The 19577-nt window shown below is 34.9% G+C and overlaps 2 protein-coding genes across 2 annotated transcripts; both read left to right on the top strand.

The window, feature by feature from the left end:
• Positions 1 to 1845: 1845 nt before the first annotated feature.
• On the top strand, positions 1846 to 4531 carry LOC145576037 (putative gamma-aminobutyrate transaminase 3, mitochondrial). The gene is made up of 7 exons (XM_081633825.1): positions 1846 to 1974; positions 3137 to 3257; positions 3338 to 3422; positions 3520 to 3592; positions 3733 to 3830; positions 4086 to 4178; positions 4290 to 4531. The coding sequence occupies exons 2-7, from the start codon at positions 3157 to 3159 to the stop codon at positions 4395 to 4397; spliced, it is 558 nt and encodes a 185-aa protein (XP_081489951.1). The 5' UTR covers positions 1846 to 1974; positions 3137 to 3156; the 3' UTR covers positions 4398 to 4531.
• A 4960-nt stretch (positions 4532 to 9491) lies between these two features.
• LOC145574324 (importin subunit alpha-4-like) lies at positions 9492 to 18707 on the top strand. The gene is made up of 10 exons (XM_081632079.1): positions 9492 to 9899; positions 12278 to 12374; positions 12454 to 12545; positions 12631 to 12762; positions 13138 to 13323; positions 13405 to 13568; positions 13734 to 13812; positions 14294 to 14422; positions 14917 to 15044; positions 17903 to 18707. Exons 1-10 carry the CDS (start codon positions 9681 to 9683, stop codon positions 18279 to 18281), a joined length of 1605 nt encoding a protein of 534 aa, XP_081488205.1. The 5' UTR covers positions 9492 to 9680; the 3' UTR covers positions 18282 to 18707.
• The last annotated feature ends 870 nt before the right edge of the window (positions 18708 to 19577 follow it).

The following is a 19577-nucleotide window of genomic DNA, read 5'->3' on the forward strand; positions in this document are numbered from 1 at the left end:
GCATATAACATGTCGTTGGAAAGATCTTGAAGTCTACTTTCCAACCCAATTAGAATTAGATTAAAATCTTTTGTAGATAAAAAGATATTGCCGAAATAGTGGAAGGGTTTAGTATAGGATAGAGTTTCGAATTTCTTATATCTTTTTCGTTATAGCTCAGAAATAATATTATAATATATCATTGGAAAGATAATTTCAAGATCTATCTAACCATATAAGATTTGGATAAAAATTATGAGGCACGAAAATAATATCTGAACATATTCCATTTCGCACAAAACAAGGACTCTCAAAAAGAGAAATTTTATTCAATTTCAAACTCTTTGATCTTTATCGTTCAAAAAGGATAATTAAGATCTTTTAAAAAACTTATAGAAGCTTCTAATTAATCCTAATTTGTTTAGGAATGAGATTAAGCCTTTGGACCCTCCACATGATCATTGGGTCGTAGGTAAAATCCAGTTTGAGCCCACTTTAGTATTTTGGCCATAACTTCCTCATTATTCATCGGAATTGGGCTTATAATATATCATTGGAAAAAAAATTTCAAGCCCTATCCAACTACACTATTATTGGACCCAGATCATGGATCAAACTAAATTGGACCGGATATTTTCCATAAATAAGGTGCGAAAAGACAGATTTTCGAAAATAGAAAGAAATATTTTTATTAAAAACAGAGAGATTCACGAGACTCTTTCACATTTCACCTCGTTCGATACTCAATGACGTGAAAGATATTCATCACTGGATTTGGTTTTTGGGAAGACATAATCAGGTGTCTACACTAACTAATTAAGCAACGTGATCATGCATGGGATATGGTTGATTTGGCTATACATACCGGCCTGGTTATGTTGGAATGAGCCAAAACTCACCCCCTTGGCCTAGCCTTCCATCTCTTGGGTTCCTAGCTATATTTAAACTTGAAACCTTGAGAGTTAAACCATTTTAAAATTATACACGTACTTGTATGTACATACATACATACATGAAATATAATGAACGTCTCCTATATAACCAAACAACCAATATATAATACCAATAAAGTGTTGACTCACTTAGTAAGGTTTTTATTTCAAATCCTAGAGATTTGGGGTTTGGATCCCACCAAGTGGGAGTACTCGGAGCTAGAGAATCCTTTACCTCCTCTCTACTCTCAAGTGTCTGTTGAAACCCATTGTAGCCCACTTATGAGTGTCCCACATTGGAGAAAGAGGAAAGATGGTTTCACTTTATAAAGTAGAGGAGTACCTCCTACTATTGCCAATTGGTTTTAGTATGGAAGCTCCAAAACCTTGTTTGTGGACCAAACTCTCCTCCTCCTTGTTCGGGTTGCCCAGACCCATTCACTACAAGAAATAGGTCATTTTGCGACGGAAACCTTGCAACGGACTACAATTCCGTCGCAAAAAGGGTTAATTTGCGAGGGAATAAATTCCGTCGCAACTTTGCGACGGAAACAAACTTTTGCGACGGAAATTCCGTCGCAAAGTTTGCGACGGAATTTATTCCCTCGCAAAAGTTTGTTTGCGACGGAAATAATCGTCGCAAAACAATATTAAAAAAAAAATAAAAAAAAAACATTTTGCGACGGATTCTGCGACGGAAATTCCGTCGCAAAAAGTTTTTAAATTTTTTTAAAAAAAACTGAAGTTTCGCTGAAGGAGAGAGAAAAAGAAAACGAAGAACAGAAAGAGGAAAGCGTAGAGAGAGATAGAGGAAAGCGTAGAGAGAGAAAGAAAATCCGGCCACTTCACCGCCGCTGTCGCCACCGGAACGACCGGAATCCGGCCACTCACACCTACTAACGCCCACCCCCTCCGTTCACTCCCACTCACGCGCACTCACGCCCACCCACGCCACCCCCTCCGTTCAAGCCCACTCACGCCCCTCCGTTCGCCGGCGGTGTGCAGCCACCACACCACCCTCCTTCCGGCAGCCGGATTTCCGCCACAACACCCTCAAATCCCGGTGAGTATTCCACTATCCCCCTTTGTTTTTGTTTTCAATTTAATTTTAATGTAAACCCTAACTTTTTCTAATTATGTTTTTTAATTTAATTTGTAACTAAATTTTATTATTTAATTACTTGTGTTTAGTGTAGTGTAGTTTAATTTATATTGCAATGTTAGAATTAGTTTAATTTTTAAGATATATTGCAATGTTAGAATTAGTTTAATGTATGTTAGTTTAGTTTAAAATATATGTTAGATTAGTTTATAATGTATGTTATTTTAGTTTAAAATATATGTTAGTTAGTTTATAATGTATGTTAGTTTAGTTTAAAATATATGTTAGATTAGTTTAAAATATATGTTAGATTAGTTTAAAATATATGTTAATTTAAAAATACATGTTAGTGTATGTATGTTTATTTGAATGTGGGTAATTGTGTGTTAATTATATGTGTTTCATCACTTGCTTTAAACTTGTTTAAATTAAACAATTATGGTATTCACATTGCACACTGTATCGTCTGCCTTTATGTGGCTCTCTTTAGTAGTTCATGCATGATGCATAGTAAATTCCTTAGTACGAGTAGACAATCATGAATTCAGATTTTCTTAGAAAACTAAGCTGTCATTTACTTGAACACTTCAACAAAATTCAACATTTACTGCCTAACTCTATCATTAATTGCTTTATAAATTTGTACTAATTAGAATCAAATGTATCATGTTCATTAATACTTCGACATAATATCTCACTGTCTTTTGAGGATAATTCTTGAAATTTCCCTTATTCAAAACACTATACATATATATATATCATCTCTCTTTTGAAGATTATACCGCGAATATGAAACATTTCATTCAATCAATCTCTAAGGCCATCAAGGTCTTTGAGTCCTTCCTGCCAAATTTAGAGTCTTATTAGTCCATTAGCAATGCTTGCTTAATGTTTAGTTTACTTGCATGATCATTGTTAACATTATTCCATTTGATAGCATGTAACATTATATATCTGTTTCTGTCAAAAAAAAAAAAAAAAAAAAAAAAAAAACAGACATATATATGTTAGCTTCATTTGATAAAATTGATTTTTACAATTGACTGGATTATTTAGGCTAGTTGCTCATTTTGTGTACCTTATGTACTCCTGACAAATGTTTGCTGCATTTTCGATTCTGCAGTCGAGTTCAAATCAGAAACAATGAAACATGCTGCCATTTCTGCCCCCAGGGCCTCAAAACTGACCAGATATGCTAGTGCAAGTAATGCATCAGTAGACTCAACTACAGAAAGCAAGAAATGGTATATATGTAATTCATTTCTAATCATAATTCAGATGATCACATCTCTGACATAAGTTCTGTCTCTATTTGTGGTTTTAGCTTCAAAGGGCATGGTATGTTGGCACCTTTCACATCTGGGTGGCAAACAACCGAATTAGGTCCATTGGTGATAGATAAGTCTGAGGTGGATCCTTGTTCATCATACTTCTATTAACTGTATCATAGTTTCAAGAGACTGAAAGTTATATTGTTGTGCTAATACACTTATTTTCTTCCTGCAGGGTTGCTACGTGTATGATATCGATGGCAATAAGTATCTTGATTCTCTTGCAGGCCTGTGGTGCAATGCCTTAGGTACTGATTGATCTTAATATGATGAAGATATATACCTCAGTATCATTCATTTATGCTGATTTTGTTGTTACCTCGAATATATAGTTCTATTTTGTTGGTTGTGCTGCAACTATGTCTGATGCCTGGACTGAAACTTGCAGGAGGAAATGAAGCTCGACTTGTTGCTGCTGCGACTGCGCAGTTGAATAAATTGCCGTTCTATCATTCTTTCTGGAATAAAACTACCAAAGTGTCTTTAGTAAGTGCTGCATACAGAGTTCTTCACATTCAGAACATGTTACCTTTTGAGTTCTTACTCAGCATGTTATGATTAATAGTTTGATCTTGAGCTCTTTCATAGACTGTAGATTTGGAGTTTCAATATTAGGTTGTTTGATGTTCTTGTCAAGGTCTAATAAGTTAGGAAAGCAAGCCTGGTATTTGTTCTGTGCTCTTGACATCCTGCATCCAATTCGAGGAATTGTTTATAGTAATCATTTGGTCAATTCTGCAGGATCTTGCTGAGGAGCTTTTACAGACTTTTACAGCACGAAAAATGGCAAAAGCCTTTTTTGTAAATAGTGGATCAGAAGCTAATGATACTCAGGTAAGTAGTAACTAGTAAGTTCTCTGTGAAGTTTTGTGCTAACATACGCGTTATTTTGTTTATGAGTGTTATCTTGACACGAGGGTTAGGGAATTTTTTGTTTGTGTGCAGGTGAAGCTGGTTTGGTACTACAACAATGCCCTTGGAAGACCTAAGAAGAAAAAAATTATTGCTCGAATGAATTCGTTAATTTTCCATCTTATCTTGTGTAATATCTAATTTTCATTTTAAAGGAATTGATGAACTTTACCCTTTCATTCCTTACATTTGACAGATACCATGGTACAGTGTGCAATGTGAATACCATAATTGTTTAATTATATGTTAATATCATGTACCGTACTTGGTAGTTACGGCTACGTGTTGTATATATTTGAATTATGTTAGGGCGTGGACTTTTTGACTGAAATTATTTTAAATGCACGTATTTTATTAAACAGGATTGCATGAATACAGGTTCCAGGAAAACAAAACAAAATACAAAAAAATTAAACAGGATTGCAGGAATACAGGTTCCAGGAAAAAAAACAAAATACAAAAAAAAAAAAATTAAAATTACAATAACTTTGCGACGGAATTTCCGTCGCAAAATGGAGTATTTTGCGACGCATTATTTTCCGTCGCACACATGCGACGGAAAATAATCCGTCGCAAAAAACTTGATTTTGCGACGGAATTACATTCCGTCGCAAAATTTGTGACGGACTATTCCGTCGCAAAAGAATCCATTTTGCGACGGAAATACATTCCGTCGCAAAATTTGTGACGGAATATTCCGTCGCAAAATGACTCCTCTTGCTACGGAATTTTCGTCGCAAATGTTGTTTTCAGCTACAACTACCTTTCCGTCGCAAAATCCGTCGCAATTCGTTTTGCGACGGATATTCCGTCACAAAAGGACTGTTTGCTACGAAAGTTCGAGCGACGCCATGCCTGTGACGGAAATCCGTCGCAAAGTCACTTTGCGACGGAATTTTGCCAGTTTGCGACGAATTATTTCCGTCGCAAAACGGCCCTTTTCTTGTAGTGATTTCACATTATTTCGAAATTTAACATGGTATCAGAGCCCAGGTTACGGGTCTCTTCTAAACTGGGTATTTAATCGCTACTGGATAAGGATTTACCTCGACAGGATGTCCAGCCCGTAAGAGGATTATTGATCTGGCCTTATCCAGTTAGCTCTGAAGTTCTAAGGACACTCATAAGTGAGGGGGAGTGTTGAAACCCATTGTAGCCCACTTATGAGTGTCCCATATTGGAGAAAGAGGAAAGATGGTTTCACTTTATAAAGTAGAGGAGTACCTCCTACTATTGCCAATTGGTTTTAGTATGGAAGCTCCAAAACTTTGTTTGTGGACCAAACTCTCCTCCTCCTTGTTCGGGTTGCCCAGGCCAATTTCACATTGTTTCGAAATTTAACAGTGTCTGACCCGCAAATACTGGACCAAAATAAAACCGTGAGGGTTGAGGTGTCCCCCAATTAAAAAAAAAGCAGCCAATATATAATGTCTTTGAGCTCATTGATATAGTTAAGGATTCTTTTGCCGCATACCTCATCCTTAGGTAGTGATAATCATATAATCTTCTAAGAGTTGTAACTTGTATTCATTTTTAACGTATTATAATGTTATAGTTAGATATTATGAGTGTGATACTGCTGGTTTGATTTGCGTTGGCAGTTGCTTTCTGTTATGGTTGATATAAATATGATGCTGATGTAAGATGTTAAGATGAGAATGAAATGTTGTATTGTTATGGTTGGTAGTTAACTAGTTACATATGAAGTAGATGTTGTTATTGTTGATAAGTCGATGTTTATGTACTGTTGTCTTAAATACAGTGTGAGTTGTGATTTAGTTACTCCGTACTCCATTATATTGGATGTCAAAATATTTTGAACAGTCCCCCCCCCCCCCCCCCCCCCTCTTTTCCTTTTTTTTTTTCACGTACCCGAAGTATATCTTTGGAAAATTAAAAGTACAATCTTTAACACTTTTAACATAATTGGACAGTCAAGGCTCTCAATCTCATGCATGGAATGCAAAAACATTACCTGTTTTTGGATAAATGAACATTGTACATCCGTCCTTAGCTCCTTACTATCTAATTTGTGTATCATCAATATAATTCATCATACTTTCTAGTACGGTAGCTAAAAACATAGAGGTTCCAGTATCAATATCGTCTATATCAAAATGGGCAGTACAGGTGTAAGGACATAAGCCAAAATGTCCAATTGGAACAGAGCAATGCCGGAGGAATTGGTTGAGAAAATAGAAAGGAGTCGGTCCCCATTAATATCCACTATAAACGAAATTCGTTTTCATATATTAGCTGAGTAGCAAATTTATTGCCAAAGTACACTAGAAGTAACGCAAGTTCCGGTAGCAACTATGAAAAAGCAGTAGTTATGCATTTGGCTCATTAACGAAGCAGTAGTGAACTAGTGGTGTTCAAGAGCTAGTGTGGACCAAACAGAAACAGTCTAGTCTTTGGGTCGAGAAATATAATTTTTTGGACCGACTTGAGCTAATATTCCTTGAAAACTATTTTTGATCTAATATCACACATTTGAATTTATGAGTTTAGAAGAAAAAAATCAACATCGACAATTTAATTACGTGTGCAAAAGCCCAAAGTTCATCATAAAAATATACCCTGATACAAACTAAACAATTTTACTACAAAAGCTTAACAAACAGAACGAATAACGCTAGTTGAACAAGAAGATGACATATACTTCTACCAAAATAGCAGTAAAACTGGTTAACATGAAATAGCTAACTAATCTATGAAAAATTGAAAACTAAATGATGGAGGGATAGAACATGGGAAATTTGATTTTTTTTTTTTTTTCGATGTTTTCAAAAATAAAATCAAAAGTCAATTTCATCAATGGTTCACATTAGTCAAAAAAAATGAACGGTTGTGATTTAATCTAACACAACAGCCACAATATCTAAAATTAAAATTAAAATTAAAATTGCTACTCTGTACATTAATTGTATCCATTTACGAGTACAAATGTGGAGTACAAGTATCATACTTTTTCTGTCTCACTAATATCTAAGTTATTATTATATACTCCATTTTATTTTTTTTTATGTTGATTAATTTGAAAGCCAAAAGGCCAACCAAGGTTTGAGGTGCATAACGAACGGATTACACATGAGTAGTTTTGGATAAAGGAACCAAGAACTTCGATGTTCAGTTGTACGGAGTACTTCAGTTGTTCATGTAGATTTTGGGATTCACGAGGATTTCGTGTTGTCATAAATTGACTGCCATTCAGCAATGGACCATCAACTAGAAATATTCATCCACATTGTTCGTAACTTGCATTGGGTGAATTTCTAAAGCAACAATTTTATGAGCTTTGTGTGTGTAACGTACGTAAAAGTGCAAAAATTCCAAATTCAATATCCGTACAAATGAATGACTATTATTTGTTGAAAAATACACATTAAAATTCGTTATTGATACATTAGAAATAAATCAAATATGAGTATTTCTCCATATGTCTCTATAGTTTACGAATATTAATATTGCCCCCTAAAAGATGCACAATGTCTCAAATACTAGTATAACTTAAAAAAAAAGTGTGTAATAAATACTGTACATCTGTTGTAAAGTTGTCCTTAAACAAGTCAGACTTATCTCGAATTAAGTAAAAGTTACCCCAATATGAATAAAAATCACTCTCATAAAAAATAAAAGTTATTTATGCTTTGTTTATGAAATTATTCTCTTGGACTAGATAAATAACAAATCTCAATGAGTAAAAGTATTTACATTACTCTTATAAAACTTGTCTCATTTCATATTTACGTTAAAATTATACGAGGTTTAAAAATTCCCAAACAAGTTAATATATAATTACCTCAATTGGCTAAAAATTACCCTAAAATGGTTTGATGTACACTAATTTTATTATAAATAAGGTGTACATAAAAGTTTTTGAGAAACATAACACATCCTGGCAATAGTATTTTATTTTTTAAAAAAATTATTTTTTATATTGGTGCATGAAATGGACAAAACCCTAAAGGGAATAAGCAACAAACTAAAAACCACAAGATAACCTAGCAAAGCAGTTACTCAACATCAACCAAGAGCACTAGTCAATCTCGACACCATTCCTGGTCATGGTACATCACACCACCACGATCCTCCAACAATACAACGTAAAAATCTTTAGGAATGGCCTCAACTAACTTTTGTTACAAATCAATCCCATAATTGACTAACCATTTAGCTTCTCAATTAGCTTGTCTATACCAAGATTGCTAAAACGTTGTAGTAATCTCCCATTCTTTACTACTCTGTAGAAAGGAGAGACTAGCTGGCCCTAATAGAGCTTTTACAATAGGGCCGAACGAAACTAAGTGAAGATCTGAATATTTGATTCACATCCTATCTGATAATTTAGGATAATTCGATTCGATACTAACTTTTGGATTGGATATCCATTCTAAAAATTTTAAATGTTTTTGGATATTAGATACCTTTTTAGATATCAATTTTTGGATATTCGAAATATTTTGAATTTCGGATCTTGGATATTGGATATCCAATCCACGTATCCATATTTTGGATATTAGATACTCCCTCCGTGTTTTTTTAAGTGACACACTTTCCTTAAACGGCCGTTTTTTTTAAATGACACACTTTCTCTTTTAGAAATTTCTTATATTTTAATAATATATCTTCACCCCACTATCTCTTACTTTATCATTTCTCACTCCTTTCATTGTCCCCACTTCCTTTCACATTCTTTTACTTTATCATTTCTCACTCCTTCAACCTACCCCACTAACATCTTATTTTATTAAAGTCAATAAAATCTCCTAAAACTACGTGTCGGTCAAAGCGTGTCACTTAAAAAAATACGGAGGGAGTAACGGATATCCAACTCACATGTCCATAATATGAAATATCCAAAACTTTGGATATTATATGTTACATTTTCCTTAAAAATAAATTAAAACTAAAAATTGTTATACTTCCTATAAAATTTGGGATATTCAATGTTTGATATGAAAATTTTCATTTCGAATATCCGATCTGTGCTCACCTGTACTTTACATAGACATGTATGACTGTACTTATGTTACAAACTTACAATCTCTCAAAGAATTAGTAAAGCCAAAGAACTTGGACAACAAATATTTCATAATTGGGCCCCAAAATGAAATAATTCGTACAGTACTACATCATTTGAGTTGGCACACTTCCAAAAATTCCTCCATTTCTTAACCCAAACCCGCCCATTTCATTTTTCTTTATGCCTTTTTTATTAAAAAAATAATAAAATAATGCAACAATCCAACTCACTCTCCTCCCACTTCCCCCCGTTCACAACCTCTCCTCTTCTCCCGTCTCCCCCATTTCCCTCAATTTTCTCTCTCCTACCTTCTTTCTTCTGCAACTCCTCTTTCTGGCATTTCGTCGAACACCTTCCAATTAATTGCCCAGAAATTCATCTCATCAAGAAATTCAACAATGTCGCTTCGACCCAATTCCAGAACCGAGGTCAGGAAGAAGTCTTACAAACTTGGCGTCGATGCCGACGAAGCTCGCCGTCGCAGGGAGGACAATTTGGTTGAGATCAGGAAAAATAAGAGGGAAGATAATCTTTTGAAGAAGAGGAGAGAGGGTATGATTCTTCAATCTCACCCTCAACCCCTCAATCACGATGCTTCTCAGAATATCGAGAAGAAGGTATAATTTTATTTAATCGTACATTTTTTTTTTGGAATTGTTGGTTTTTGTTTTTTGTGCCGATCCTTTGATTTCTGGGTTGTTTTGTTTTGTTTTATGATTAATCTGTGTTTTTTTTAAGTTTTGATTAGGTTTAGGTTTTTGGTCGTGTTGTTTGTTTTACTTGGGAAGTGTAGTTTTAGGGTTGATTTACTGTGTTGGAGTTTTTCCCAGAGGATCAATTGATGTTATAGCTCAGATTTGATGGGTTTTAAGCGTGATTGGTTAATGAGGGAAGAGAAATGAATTGAGAATTGCGTTTGATGAAAAGTTTTGGTTTTACCTTGCGAAAGTAGTTTGAATCCAGTGAGTTATGTTAATTGGATTTTAGGATAAGGATCGAGTATGACTGAATGAGGCGTGATCGTCGATTTTACAGTAGCTTTGTCTGCTCTTGGTTTGGTTTGTAGTGTCCGAATGTGAGATCATATCCTTTTATTTTAGTGTTTTGGGTTGGAATAAAAGTCCAAGAGATTTAAATGGATTAAATCATTGCCAAGTTAGTTTGCTTGAGGAGTGGTCACCCAGGTTTTACGCTTACATCTGCCTGCTTGATGCACCTTGAATTTTGTAAAATGCTATTCCATGAAGATAGTCGAATACGCCTTAATTTACAAAACCCGAATTTTAGTAGCTTTGGGATTTAGGCATATAAGTAGGAAAACTGTTGGCCTGTTTACGAAACTAGTTATAATCACTACCAAGTTTAGTTACGTAATAAGTTGCTGAATATCTTAGACTTATTATAGTAAAAAATATATACTGCCTCAAGGTTGACTAAAACAGATGGAGCATCGATTTTATCTTTCTAGAGCTGTGAGCATAGAGGAGTTTTTTGAATCCTTTATTTGACTCAAACTCTAGAAGCTTCTGGATTCCTTAGGCGCGGGCTAAGATTGTTGCCTCATTGAGTTTTAACTGGCTTTTAGTTGGCTGTTTTCGCCCTTGCCCATCTCCAGCCATCTGTTGTCAATTGGTGCCACCTCCTTAGTGTTTTTTTTTTCCCTTTCTGATTTGCCTTGTTCTTGTTACTATTAGAAATAAAATAGGTTATAATCTGTCTGGTTTGAACAATTTCAATCTAATTTGGAGGTAGGAAGGGATGAGTGGCATACTTTTAGAGTAGTTTATGGAATAAATAGTCGCTGCCACTTTGTGAAGTTTACTATCTCCTCAAGATTATGAAAAATCACATGTTTATTAGGTAAATAAAATTAATTTAGTTGTGAGAGAACCTAATATTTGAAGAGGGCCATTAAATTGCTTTATAGTTTATACTTACCTTTGAGAGAGATAAGCCTGAGCTAAAGGGTAATTTGTTGCAGTTGATGCATGTTAAAAGAGGAATTGGTAGAATAATATATGGGTTGAGGGTGTGATTAAAGGCTTGCATCTGTGGTTGTCCATTTTGTGGGGATATATCCTTGCTATGTTCATTTAAAAAAAAAAGCTCGGGGAGAAATAGGTTCATATTAGGGCCAATAAGTTAAGATTATTTGAGATAAGTATATAAGGGCTATTAAGCCCTATTTACTAGAATCATAACCAATAATAAGTTTAGGTAAGTATTTATCTCAGATCTGATCGTGGTAAACTGGTAATGGGTGTGGAACCACTGTTGCTGGCAACATGGATAATTTGTTAATTATGTAACCTTATCCTCAAAATTGCAAAGTGGATCTTTGGTTTTAGCATTATTTTGAAAGTGTGGTGACTCCAATTTTGGATTGTTAATCATCTACGAAGGTCACAATGTCACATACTCACATTTTTTATTTGGCCTTCATAGAAATCGTGGGGGTTGGATGTTCATTTGTTTCTTTGATATTGGTATAGTTTAAATTCTCTGGTATCCCTTGATAGATTTATATGTGTGATAGATATTTTGATAACTATATAGACCAGCATAGGAAAGTAATGGCTCATTTTTTTTTAAAAAAAAGCTTTGATTTCTTTTTACTATTTCTTCTTTAGTTCAGGAAGTCCTGTATGGAAATTATGAGAGCAATTTTTTCTTGCTATCTACAATCTGATTTAAACCTTAAAGTTTGGTGTTACTAATAGGTCATAAAGTTGTATACTTGTCTTTTGAGTTTATCCATTTTGACATGGAAATTCTAGTATGGCTATTGTGGCTATTTTGTCGGAATTGAGTATGTAATATGCAAACTATAATAATATTTTTGAACATCTAAAGATCTAAATTTTACATGGCCAAGGAAGTAGTTGGAGTATTATATCAGCAGGGCATATGACAAATTGACAATGCAACTTGTGAGCATATAGGCTAGTGGTGGCATATCGTATTTCAACTGTCACATCTCGTTTCTGTGTAACAGTTGGAAAGCATCCCTATAATGGTGCAAGGAGTAGCATCTGCTGATCCTAATATTCAATTAGAGGCAACCACTCAATTCAGGAAGCTTTTGTCTATTGGTTAGTATGAACTTGCCCTCTGGTATACATCTTTTTTTCATGGAACATGTTTTTGATACTGTATTGTATTTCTGTACAGAACGCTGTCCTCCAATTGATGAAGTCATTAAAGCTGGCGTTGTCCCGAAATTTGTGGAATTTCTTGATAGGCATGATCTACCTCAACTTCAGGTTTGATTTCTTGTCAATTTTTTGTCTCATTATTGATACCATTGCAGGTCTCTGTTTGATGATCTATTATCTGTCTTATCTGCAGTTTGAGGCAGCTTGGGCTCTGACCAATGTGGCATCTGGGACTTCAGAGCACACAAGAGTTGTGATTGACCATGGTGCTGTCCCAAAGTTTGTTCAACTTTTAGCGTCTGCTAGTGATGATGTCAGGGAACAGGTAATTACCTTTTTTTTTCTTTTTCTTTTTCTTAATTTTTGGTGTGCATTTTTCTGGCTAATTTCTTGATATTAATCTTGATTATAAACAAATTTTTTAATTAGTTGTATATCTCTTCTTGTGAAAAATCACACCATCTTGAAGTCTGAATTATTGCCTTTATAGAGTTTATACTAGTTTTATTTTCTTTGATATACTGATATTTCTTCTGTTCAATTTTCTTTAAAGGATTTGAAGAGATATATTAATTGGTTTTAGGAACTTTGTTTATTTTTGTGTATATTCTATTTGTCATGCTTGTGTTTATCTTTCTTGGTGATGGTGTAATGAGATGTAAGAACTCCTGAACTCTATCATTTGGCATTTGACGTGCAGGCTGTATGGGCTTTGGGAAATGTTGCTGGTGATTCTCCAAGCTGTAGGGATCTCGTTCTGAGTCATGGTGCACTAGTGCCATTGTTATCTCAGCTGAACGAAAACTCCAAACTGTCAATGCTAAGGAATGCTACTTGGACATTGTCCAACTTTTGTCGTGGCAAACCACCTGCACCCTTTGAACAGGTTTTTATATTATCTGATGGCGTCATTTTGGCAGAAAAATTAAGTGAGAGACCATGTATTGATTATGTTTTGCTTGCTCAGGTCAAACCTGCGTTACCTGTTCTTCAACACCTGATTCATTTAAATGATGAAGAAGTTTTAACAGATGCCTGCTGGGCCCTTTCTTATTTGTCCGATGGCCCTAACGACAAAATTCAGGCTGTCATTGAAGCTGGAGTATGCCATCGGCTCATGCAGCTCCTTCTGTATGTTTTTGAACTTGTGTGCTATTTTCTTTTTTTTTTTTTTTTTTTTGGTACATATACACACTTTTATTTGTTTTCATTTCATTGTGTTTTAGTTTGGTGATTATTTTTTCGACATACTCTACCCTTGATGTTGTGACTAATTTGAATCTTTACTTCATCTAGTCATCCTTCACCAACTGTTCTTATTCCTGCTCTTCGAACAGTAGGCAATATTGTCACCGGAGATGATAACCAGACCCAGGTACTGATCTTGGTGTACTTATGGTTGGTAATCTTTTAGTTTTTGTTGTCTACGCCATGTACCTAGCTGTATCTTAGGAACCTAGCTGTATCTTAGGAGTTTTTTTTTTTTTCATTCTCTTTTCTTCTTCTTTTTATTTATTTTTTTTATTGATTTTGAACTTAGTGTTTTTTTAACGTAATTATTTTTCTTCTGGAGGTTGCTTTAGCTAATGGAACAAAGAAAGGCTATGACTCATTATTTACTTTTGGGAACATTATTTTAGGTGTCTGATATTGTGCAAGCATATATGTAAAACAAATTTTCTTATAAAGAAGTTGGTTATATGAATTGTAAGGTGAAAAAAAGGTGATCTTAGATGGTCAAGCACTCAAGCCTTTTCTTAGCAACTACTTGTAGTGGACCAATGATGTCTAGCTCTCTTTCCATATTTTTTAGGTCAATCTTTTATCCTATCTGACTTGTTATATTGATTTTGCAGTTTGTATTAGACAGCAAAGTTCTTCCTTGTCTTCACCAACTTCTCACTCAAAATCACAAAAAGAGCATCAAGAAGGAAGCATGTTGGACAATATCAAACATTACTGCTGGAAATAAGGCTCAAATTCAGGTACTGTTTTGATTTTGCTAATATTTTGGCTTTCTTTTGTGAAGACTTTTTGTTTTCTTTTTTATTTTTTACCTGATGCCTATATGATTAATATGAAAAACTGGCACCATTTCTTTCTCTAATGTGTTTGCAAATGTATTGGCTGACTTGTGGCTGAAGGAAATGCTCTATATGCTTCCATGCTGGATTTTTTTTGTTACTTGTGTTTTTCCATAATTACTGCTTGCTACGTTTCTCAATTCTTGCTTGTCTTTTTGATCCATGGTATATGCTGAGCTTAGAGCATTTTGTATATTGAGTTTTATGAGTTTAGTAGAGATTCTTTCAAGGGATGTCTACGGTACCTGCTTTTTGTTGTTCCTGTTGTGTTATGATTGTGAGGATCTTCAATTTCTGCTAGCAGTATTGTTGCATTGTGATCTAGGATGAAGGAATCATGTGCATTTGTGCCATTGTGATAAATTTGTTGACATTTTGTTGTTCCTGTCGTTCAGGCCGTTATTGAGGCTGGTCTTGTGCAACCTCTCGTGCAATTGCTCCAGAATGCGGAATTTGACATTAAAAAGGAGGCTGCATGGGCAATCTCAAATGCCACATCTGGGGGATCTCCTGATCAGATACGGTATGCCATACATTATCCGTGCTTTCTGGTATCTTTGTTGTGTTTATATTGATATAGGGTTCTGCACCGTTCTTTCTTAAATTAAGACATCATGAATTAGGATGAATGTTATGGAAGGGTGGGCTGGACTAAAATCCGCCTCTCCATTAATGTGCCTGGACTGCGGATTGTTCTCCCTGGTATATTTAATGCCCTATTTTCAACACCTTTGGTTATGAATAGCTCGTTATTGCCTACTCTGCGTGGATTGCAGGGGTTAGCATCCTTACTGGTAGTGAGTTTCCTGATTTACCTATTATGAGGTAAAAGTGTAAAACCGTAAATGCTATTTTTCCCATTTTTTTATAACCTTGAGGTTTTTTTTTTTCCCTTATCGGGAATACAAGTTGGGGAAGGTACGATTGGAAGTATAGAAAAGACTTTTAGGCATGTAAGACAATTTTGTTTCTTATGTTTAGTAACAAGGAAGCAACAGGGAACATTCTTCTGTTGTCTTCTACTGATCAGCTATTAAAACTGACTCGTTATAGAATTTACTTATTTTCTATTGGAACTTGGCTAATTTGGTATTAAGCTGCTGGGTTATGGTTGCTTTCGTGGTCATAGCATGAGATTGGGGATTAGTCGAGAAGTATACAAAAGTTATAACTGTAGAGAGACAATATGAGTTTTACTAGAAGGTACCGAGTTATTGAGCTGGTTCTATGTTTGAGAGCTTCGATTTTTTAAGGATCAAACTACAATGCTAATGTAAGCAAACCATATTCTGGGAATTTAAAAGCACAAGTAACCAAATTCAAGTTCAAGGAAAAAACTAATTCTTGGGACAGGCGGTCATCACACCCGCACATCAGCTCAAAAACATAGGACTTAAGTGGTGTTGTTGTTTCGTTCAGTCCCTATTTATCTGCTCCATTTCGTAACCAATCCTCTTGAACTTTCCATTTCCATGATGGAATATTGGAATTCTTTGGTACCTCGTTATCTTTTTTGTCTTCTAGCTTGGTTGAAGAAAATCCCTTACTATATTAAGTTGTTACTGAATGCATAATTGAATCAAAGTTTTTTAGTAATTTTCAATTAATCACCCAACAGCCCCAAATTGTCGATCTTAAACACGAAAAACCTAGGAGAACCAACACTGAACTTGCAGGAGCACACATTGTAAGGGAGGAAACCACTCACCTTGAACACACTGATAATATTGATATTTCTCTTTCCAGAATATTTGTTGATACATCAGTATTAAGTGCTAGTTGAACAGTTAGAATTCCTACTATTTCTCAGAGAAGTTTAATGGAAGACTTTGTCTAATGATAGAGCTGCAGAGGTGTGGATTCTACTAGCAATAGTCCCTGGACCCTGGAACATTGCCATTACTTGGCAAGTGCTTTTTTTTTTTTTTTTTTTTTTTTTTTTAAATTCCCCCCCCCCCCCCCCCCCCCCCCCTTTTTAGGGTTTAGGTTTGACCAGCAAATAACGTTCTATTGGAACTGGGTTTTGGTTCTGTAAGTCTGGATACAATTAAAGATGGGCACTTGGGACACTTTATTTGGTGTATACTATATGTTATTGAGTATATTATATTTGGAGAACTTGAAGATAAAAGAAGAAAATTACCATAGCAGTTAATTGACGAACAAGGGTGATACATACATCCTTGAACCCTTTTGTTCCTAATTTATCTTACACAGATCATATGTACTGTGAGCATACTAAATCAAGGAATGTCTTGCTGTGCAAGCCTTCAAATATGCTATACATGTCAATTATGATAAATGATTTATCTTAGCCCATGAAAGTTGCTTGATGTTTCTAGGCAGAAATGAAATTTGTCTGTGTCACAGTTGTGGCAGATTCTGTTATCACAATGAATACATGCTGTCGATGTCAAGAAATTTTCATAAGTTTTATTTATTTACTCTTTTTTTTCTTTCTGAATTCATGATTTGTTTGTTAACTCTGATCATCATTGCTGATCCTAGGTTTCTACTTTTTGTGTTTCAACTTTTGTGTATGTTAAAACATTTTATCCACTTACCGGATAATGATTTCCACACTGTTGAACCTGCTAATTCTATAGGCCATGGACTCATGGTGGCCTTGGCTAGTTTGCTACAGTAAATAGAGCTCTTCATGTGCATACACATGTTGTGGGACTGAATAGCATGTGCTGCTTGACTCTATCTTAGATCTAATTAGATGCAATCCGAAAACCCCTCATGTGGATAAATATGCTATAGAATTGAATATCTAGCATGTGCTGTTTCATGGGCGGACCTACATGCCCTAACATCCTCATTGATTAGAATATTGGCTAGCTTTAAGCCTTTTAAGTAATTTTTGAAGGGAAATTATAAATTTTCGTCATGCATGGACTCACTAAATCATACTTTGGTATTTCTTTTCTTTTTAGTTGACACATTTGACTTTGATCACTATTCACACTAGCTGCTTTGATTTCTTTATGTAATTTATTCTTTAAAAAAAAAGGCTATGCTTGGTCTTGTTAGATTCCTTTTGACATCTATTTTCCAAATATCTAATTTTTATAATCCTAGTTATAGGCGATTGAAGATATAAATATTTGAAACTATGTGTTGGCAAACATGTCTAAAAGAAATTTGGAAACTAAAATTAAAGAAATGTGTCAACTAAAATAAAATGAGTAAGTACAAAATAATTCAAAGATTTAGAGTAAAATTGTCAAATTGATGCTTATTTGCATCTCTGTTTAATAACTTTGAGTTCTGCTCTTGACTGTCTTAGATCTTTGTATTATAAACTTATTCGATTTTCAAGTCATCTATTATGGTACAAAGTTTCATTATCCTCTGAATTTTGTTTTGTTCCTGCAGATTTTTGGTTACTCAAGGTTGTATCAAACCACTTTGTGATCTTCTTATATGCCCTGACCCTCGAATTGTCACGGTTTGTCTTGAGGGGCTAGAGAACATACTGAAGGTGGGAGAAGCTGACAAAGAAATGGGAATGAATGGTGGAGTTAATATTTATGCTCAAATGATTGATGAATGTGAAGGATTGGACAAGATTGAGAACTTACAGACTCATGATAATAACGACATATATGAGAAGGCAGTGAAAGTCTTGGAAAAATACTGGGCTGAGGAAGAAGAGGAACAGAATGTTCAAGATGGTGCAGTTATGAATCAGCAGGGCTTCAACTTTGGTGCTACCCAACCCAATATTCCAGCTGGCGGTTTCAAGTTTGTTTGAAGTGGAGCTTTTGGTGGTTGTAGTCTCTGTCTCTTAGGCCTCTTCCCTGCACCCCAACCCCCTGAACTGAATTTTGGAAGTTGTCTTTGCTATTTTAGTCCCCTTGGAGCCAGTGTTTTGGTCTTGCTCTTAGGGCTCATTGTTTTATTATGAACTATGGGTCTATTTTGTTTTGTGTTTCTGCCTCTCACAGGAAAATTTATGTTATACTCGGAATTTGTATTTAGTTGCACAAGTGTAGTCAAAAGTTTCTTGCCATTGGCACCTTGAATTCGTTGAAAAGTTTAAGTTTCAGGTTGTCATCGGGCTGAGTAAGGAGAATGTTCTTGCTGTTTTGCTTATGCATAATTACTACTATATGGGTGTATTGTTCCCTTTATTTTTATAATCTTTTGGTATTAGTAAAAGTGTAAAGATTGAACTCCATTTCTAGTTAATTTTTTTTTTCCCCTTGTACTAATATTGTGTTGCAAGAATTTTTTTTTGCACTGAAAGGTCATCATGGTTTACCGAAACTCTGAATAAATTGCAGCTAAACAATGCAATGCATACCAGCACTTGACTATGGATTTGTCAAATGTGAAATTGATTTTGAAGTCTAATCTATTGCTTTTAAGTTTTAACCATGATTAGTTAATTGACCTTGTGTTTAGCATCTGACATGGTGGATTAGTTCCTCTGACATTCTTGACCTTGTGTTTTACCTAAGGTACCAATATATGTGCTTTGTTGTGCCTTGAGTCTTATGACGAAGAAGGGATTACCATGCAAGTATATTGACATAAATAAAGGTCATGTATTACGATGAAAGAGACATGCTAGGACTTGTGGAGAAGTAACACGAGAGTTTTCTTTCACAATTAGTTTACACTGATGATTTTTTCACTCCTTCCATTCTTCTTCGCACCAGTTTTGGACAAGTAACAAAGGCTATCCAAGATGAGATACCGTGGTGTTTGTGGATGATTTCGTAGTGTTGGTTGAGATTAAGGCAAAGAGTTAATGCTAAGTTGGAGTATTTTTGATACAAAAGTTAGAATCATGAGGATTAAGGTTAGGTGTAAAACTTATGGAGAGCAAAGTAAGTATGTTGTGACTTGTACTTGTGACATTAGATGGTATGAAGCCATGTTAGTCATATTGGAAGGACCAAAGGAGACACAACTTTACATTACTATGTATGAAGTATGTGTGCTTTAAACTATGTCTAAGTTACATTTTTGTTGACGTTATGTATCACATTTTATTACTTGAAATTTGACTTTAGCACGTTACCTCCAATTATATTACAACCTC

Source organism: Chenopodium album, chromosome 13 (assembly GCF_948465745.1).
Source record: "Chenopodium album chromosome 13, dcCheAlbu1.1, whole genome shotgun sequence".
NCBI classification, from domain to species: Eukaryota; Viridiplantae; Streptophyta; class Magnoliopsida; order Caryophyllales; family Amaranthaceae; genus Chenopodium; species Chenopodium album.

What these genes read in the sequence shown, in the direction of transcription:
- LOC145576037 (XM_081633825.1), top strand. Translation starts at nt 3,157, where the DNA reads ATGAAACATGCTGCCATTTCTGCCCCCAGGGCCTCAAAACTGACCAGA. An exon ending in ACTACAGAAAGCAAGAAATG is followed by an intron (nt 3,258 to 3,337) that starts GTATATATGTAA and finishes TTGTGGTTTTAG; the next exon opens with CTTCAAAGGGCATGGTATGT. An exon ending in CCTGTGGTGCAATGCCTTAG is followed by an intron (nt 3,593 to 3,732) that starts GTACTGATTGAT and finishes TGAAACTTGCAG; the next exon opens with GAGGAAATGAAGCTCGACTT.
- LOC145574324 (XM_081632079.1), top strand. Translation starts at nt 9,681, where the DNA reads ATGTCGCTTCGACCCAATTCCAGAACCGAGGTCAGGAAGAAGTCTTAC. An exon ending in CTCAGAATATCGAGAAGAAG is followed by an intron (nt 9,900 to 12,277) that starts GTATAATTTTAT and finishes TCTGTGTAACAG; the next exon opens with TTGGAAAGCATCCCTATAAT. An exon ending in GAGATGATAACCAGACCCAG is followed by an intron (nt 13,813 to 14,293) that starts GTACTGATCTTG and finishes TTGATTTTGCAG; the next exon opens with TTTGTATTAGACAGCAAAGT.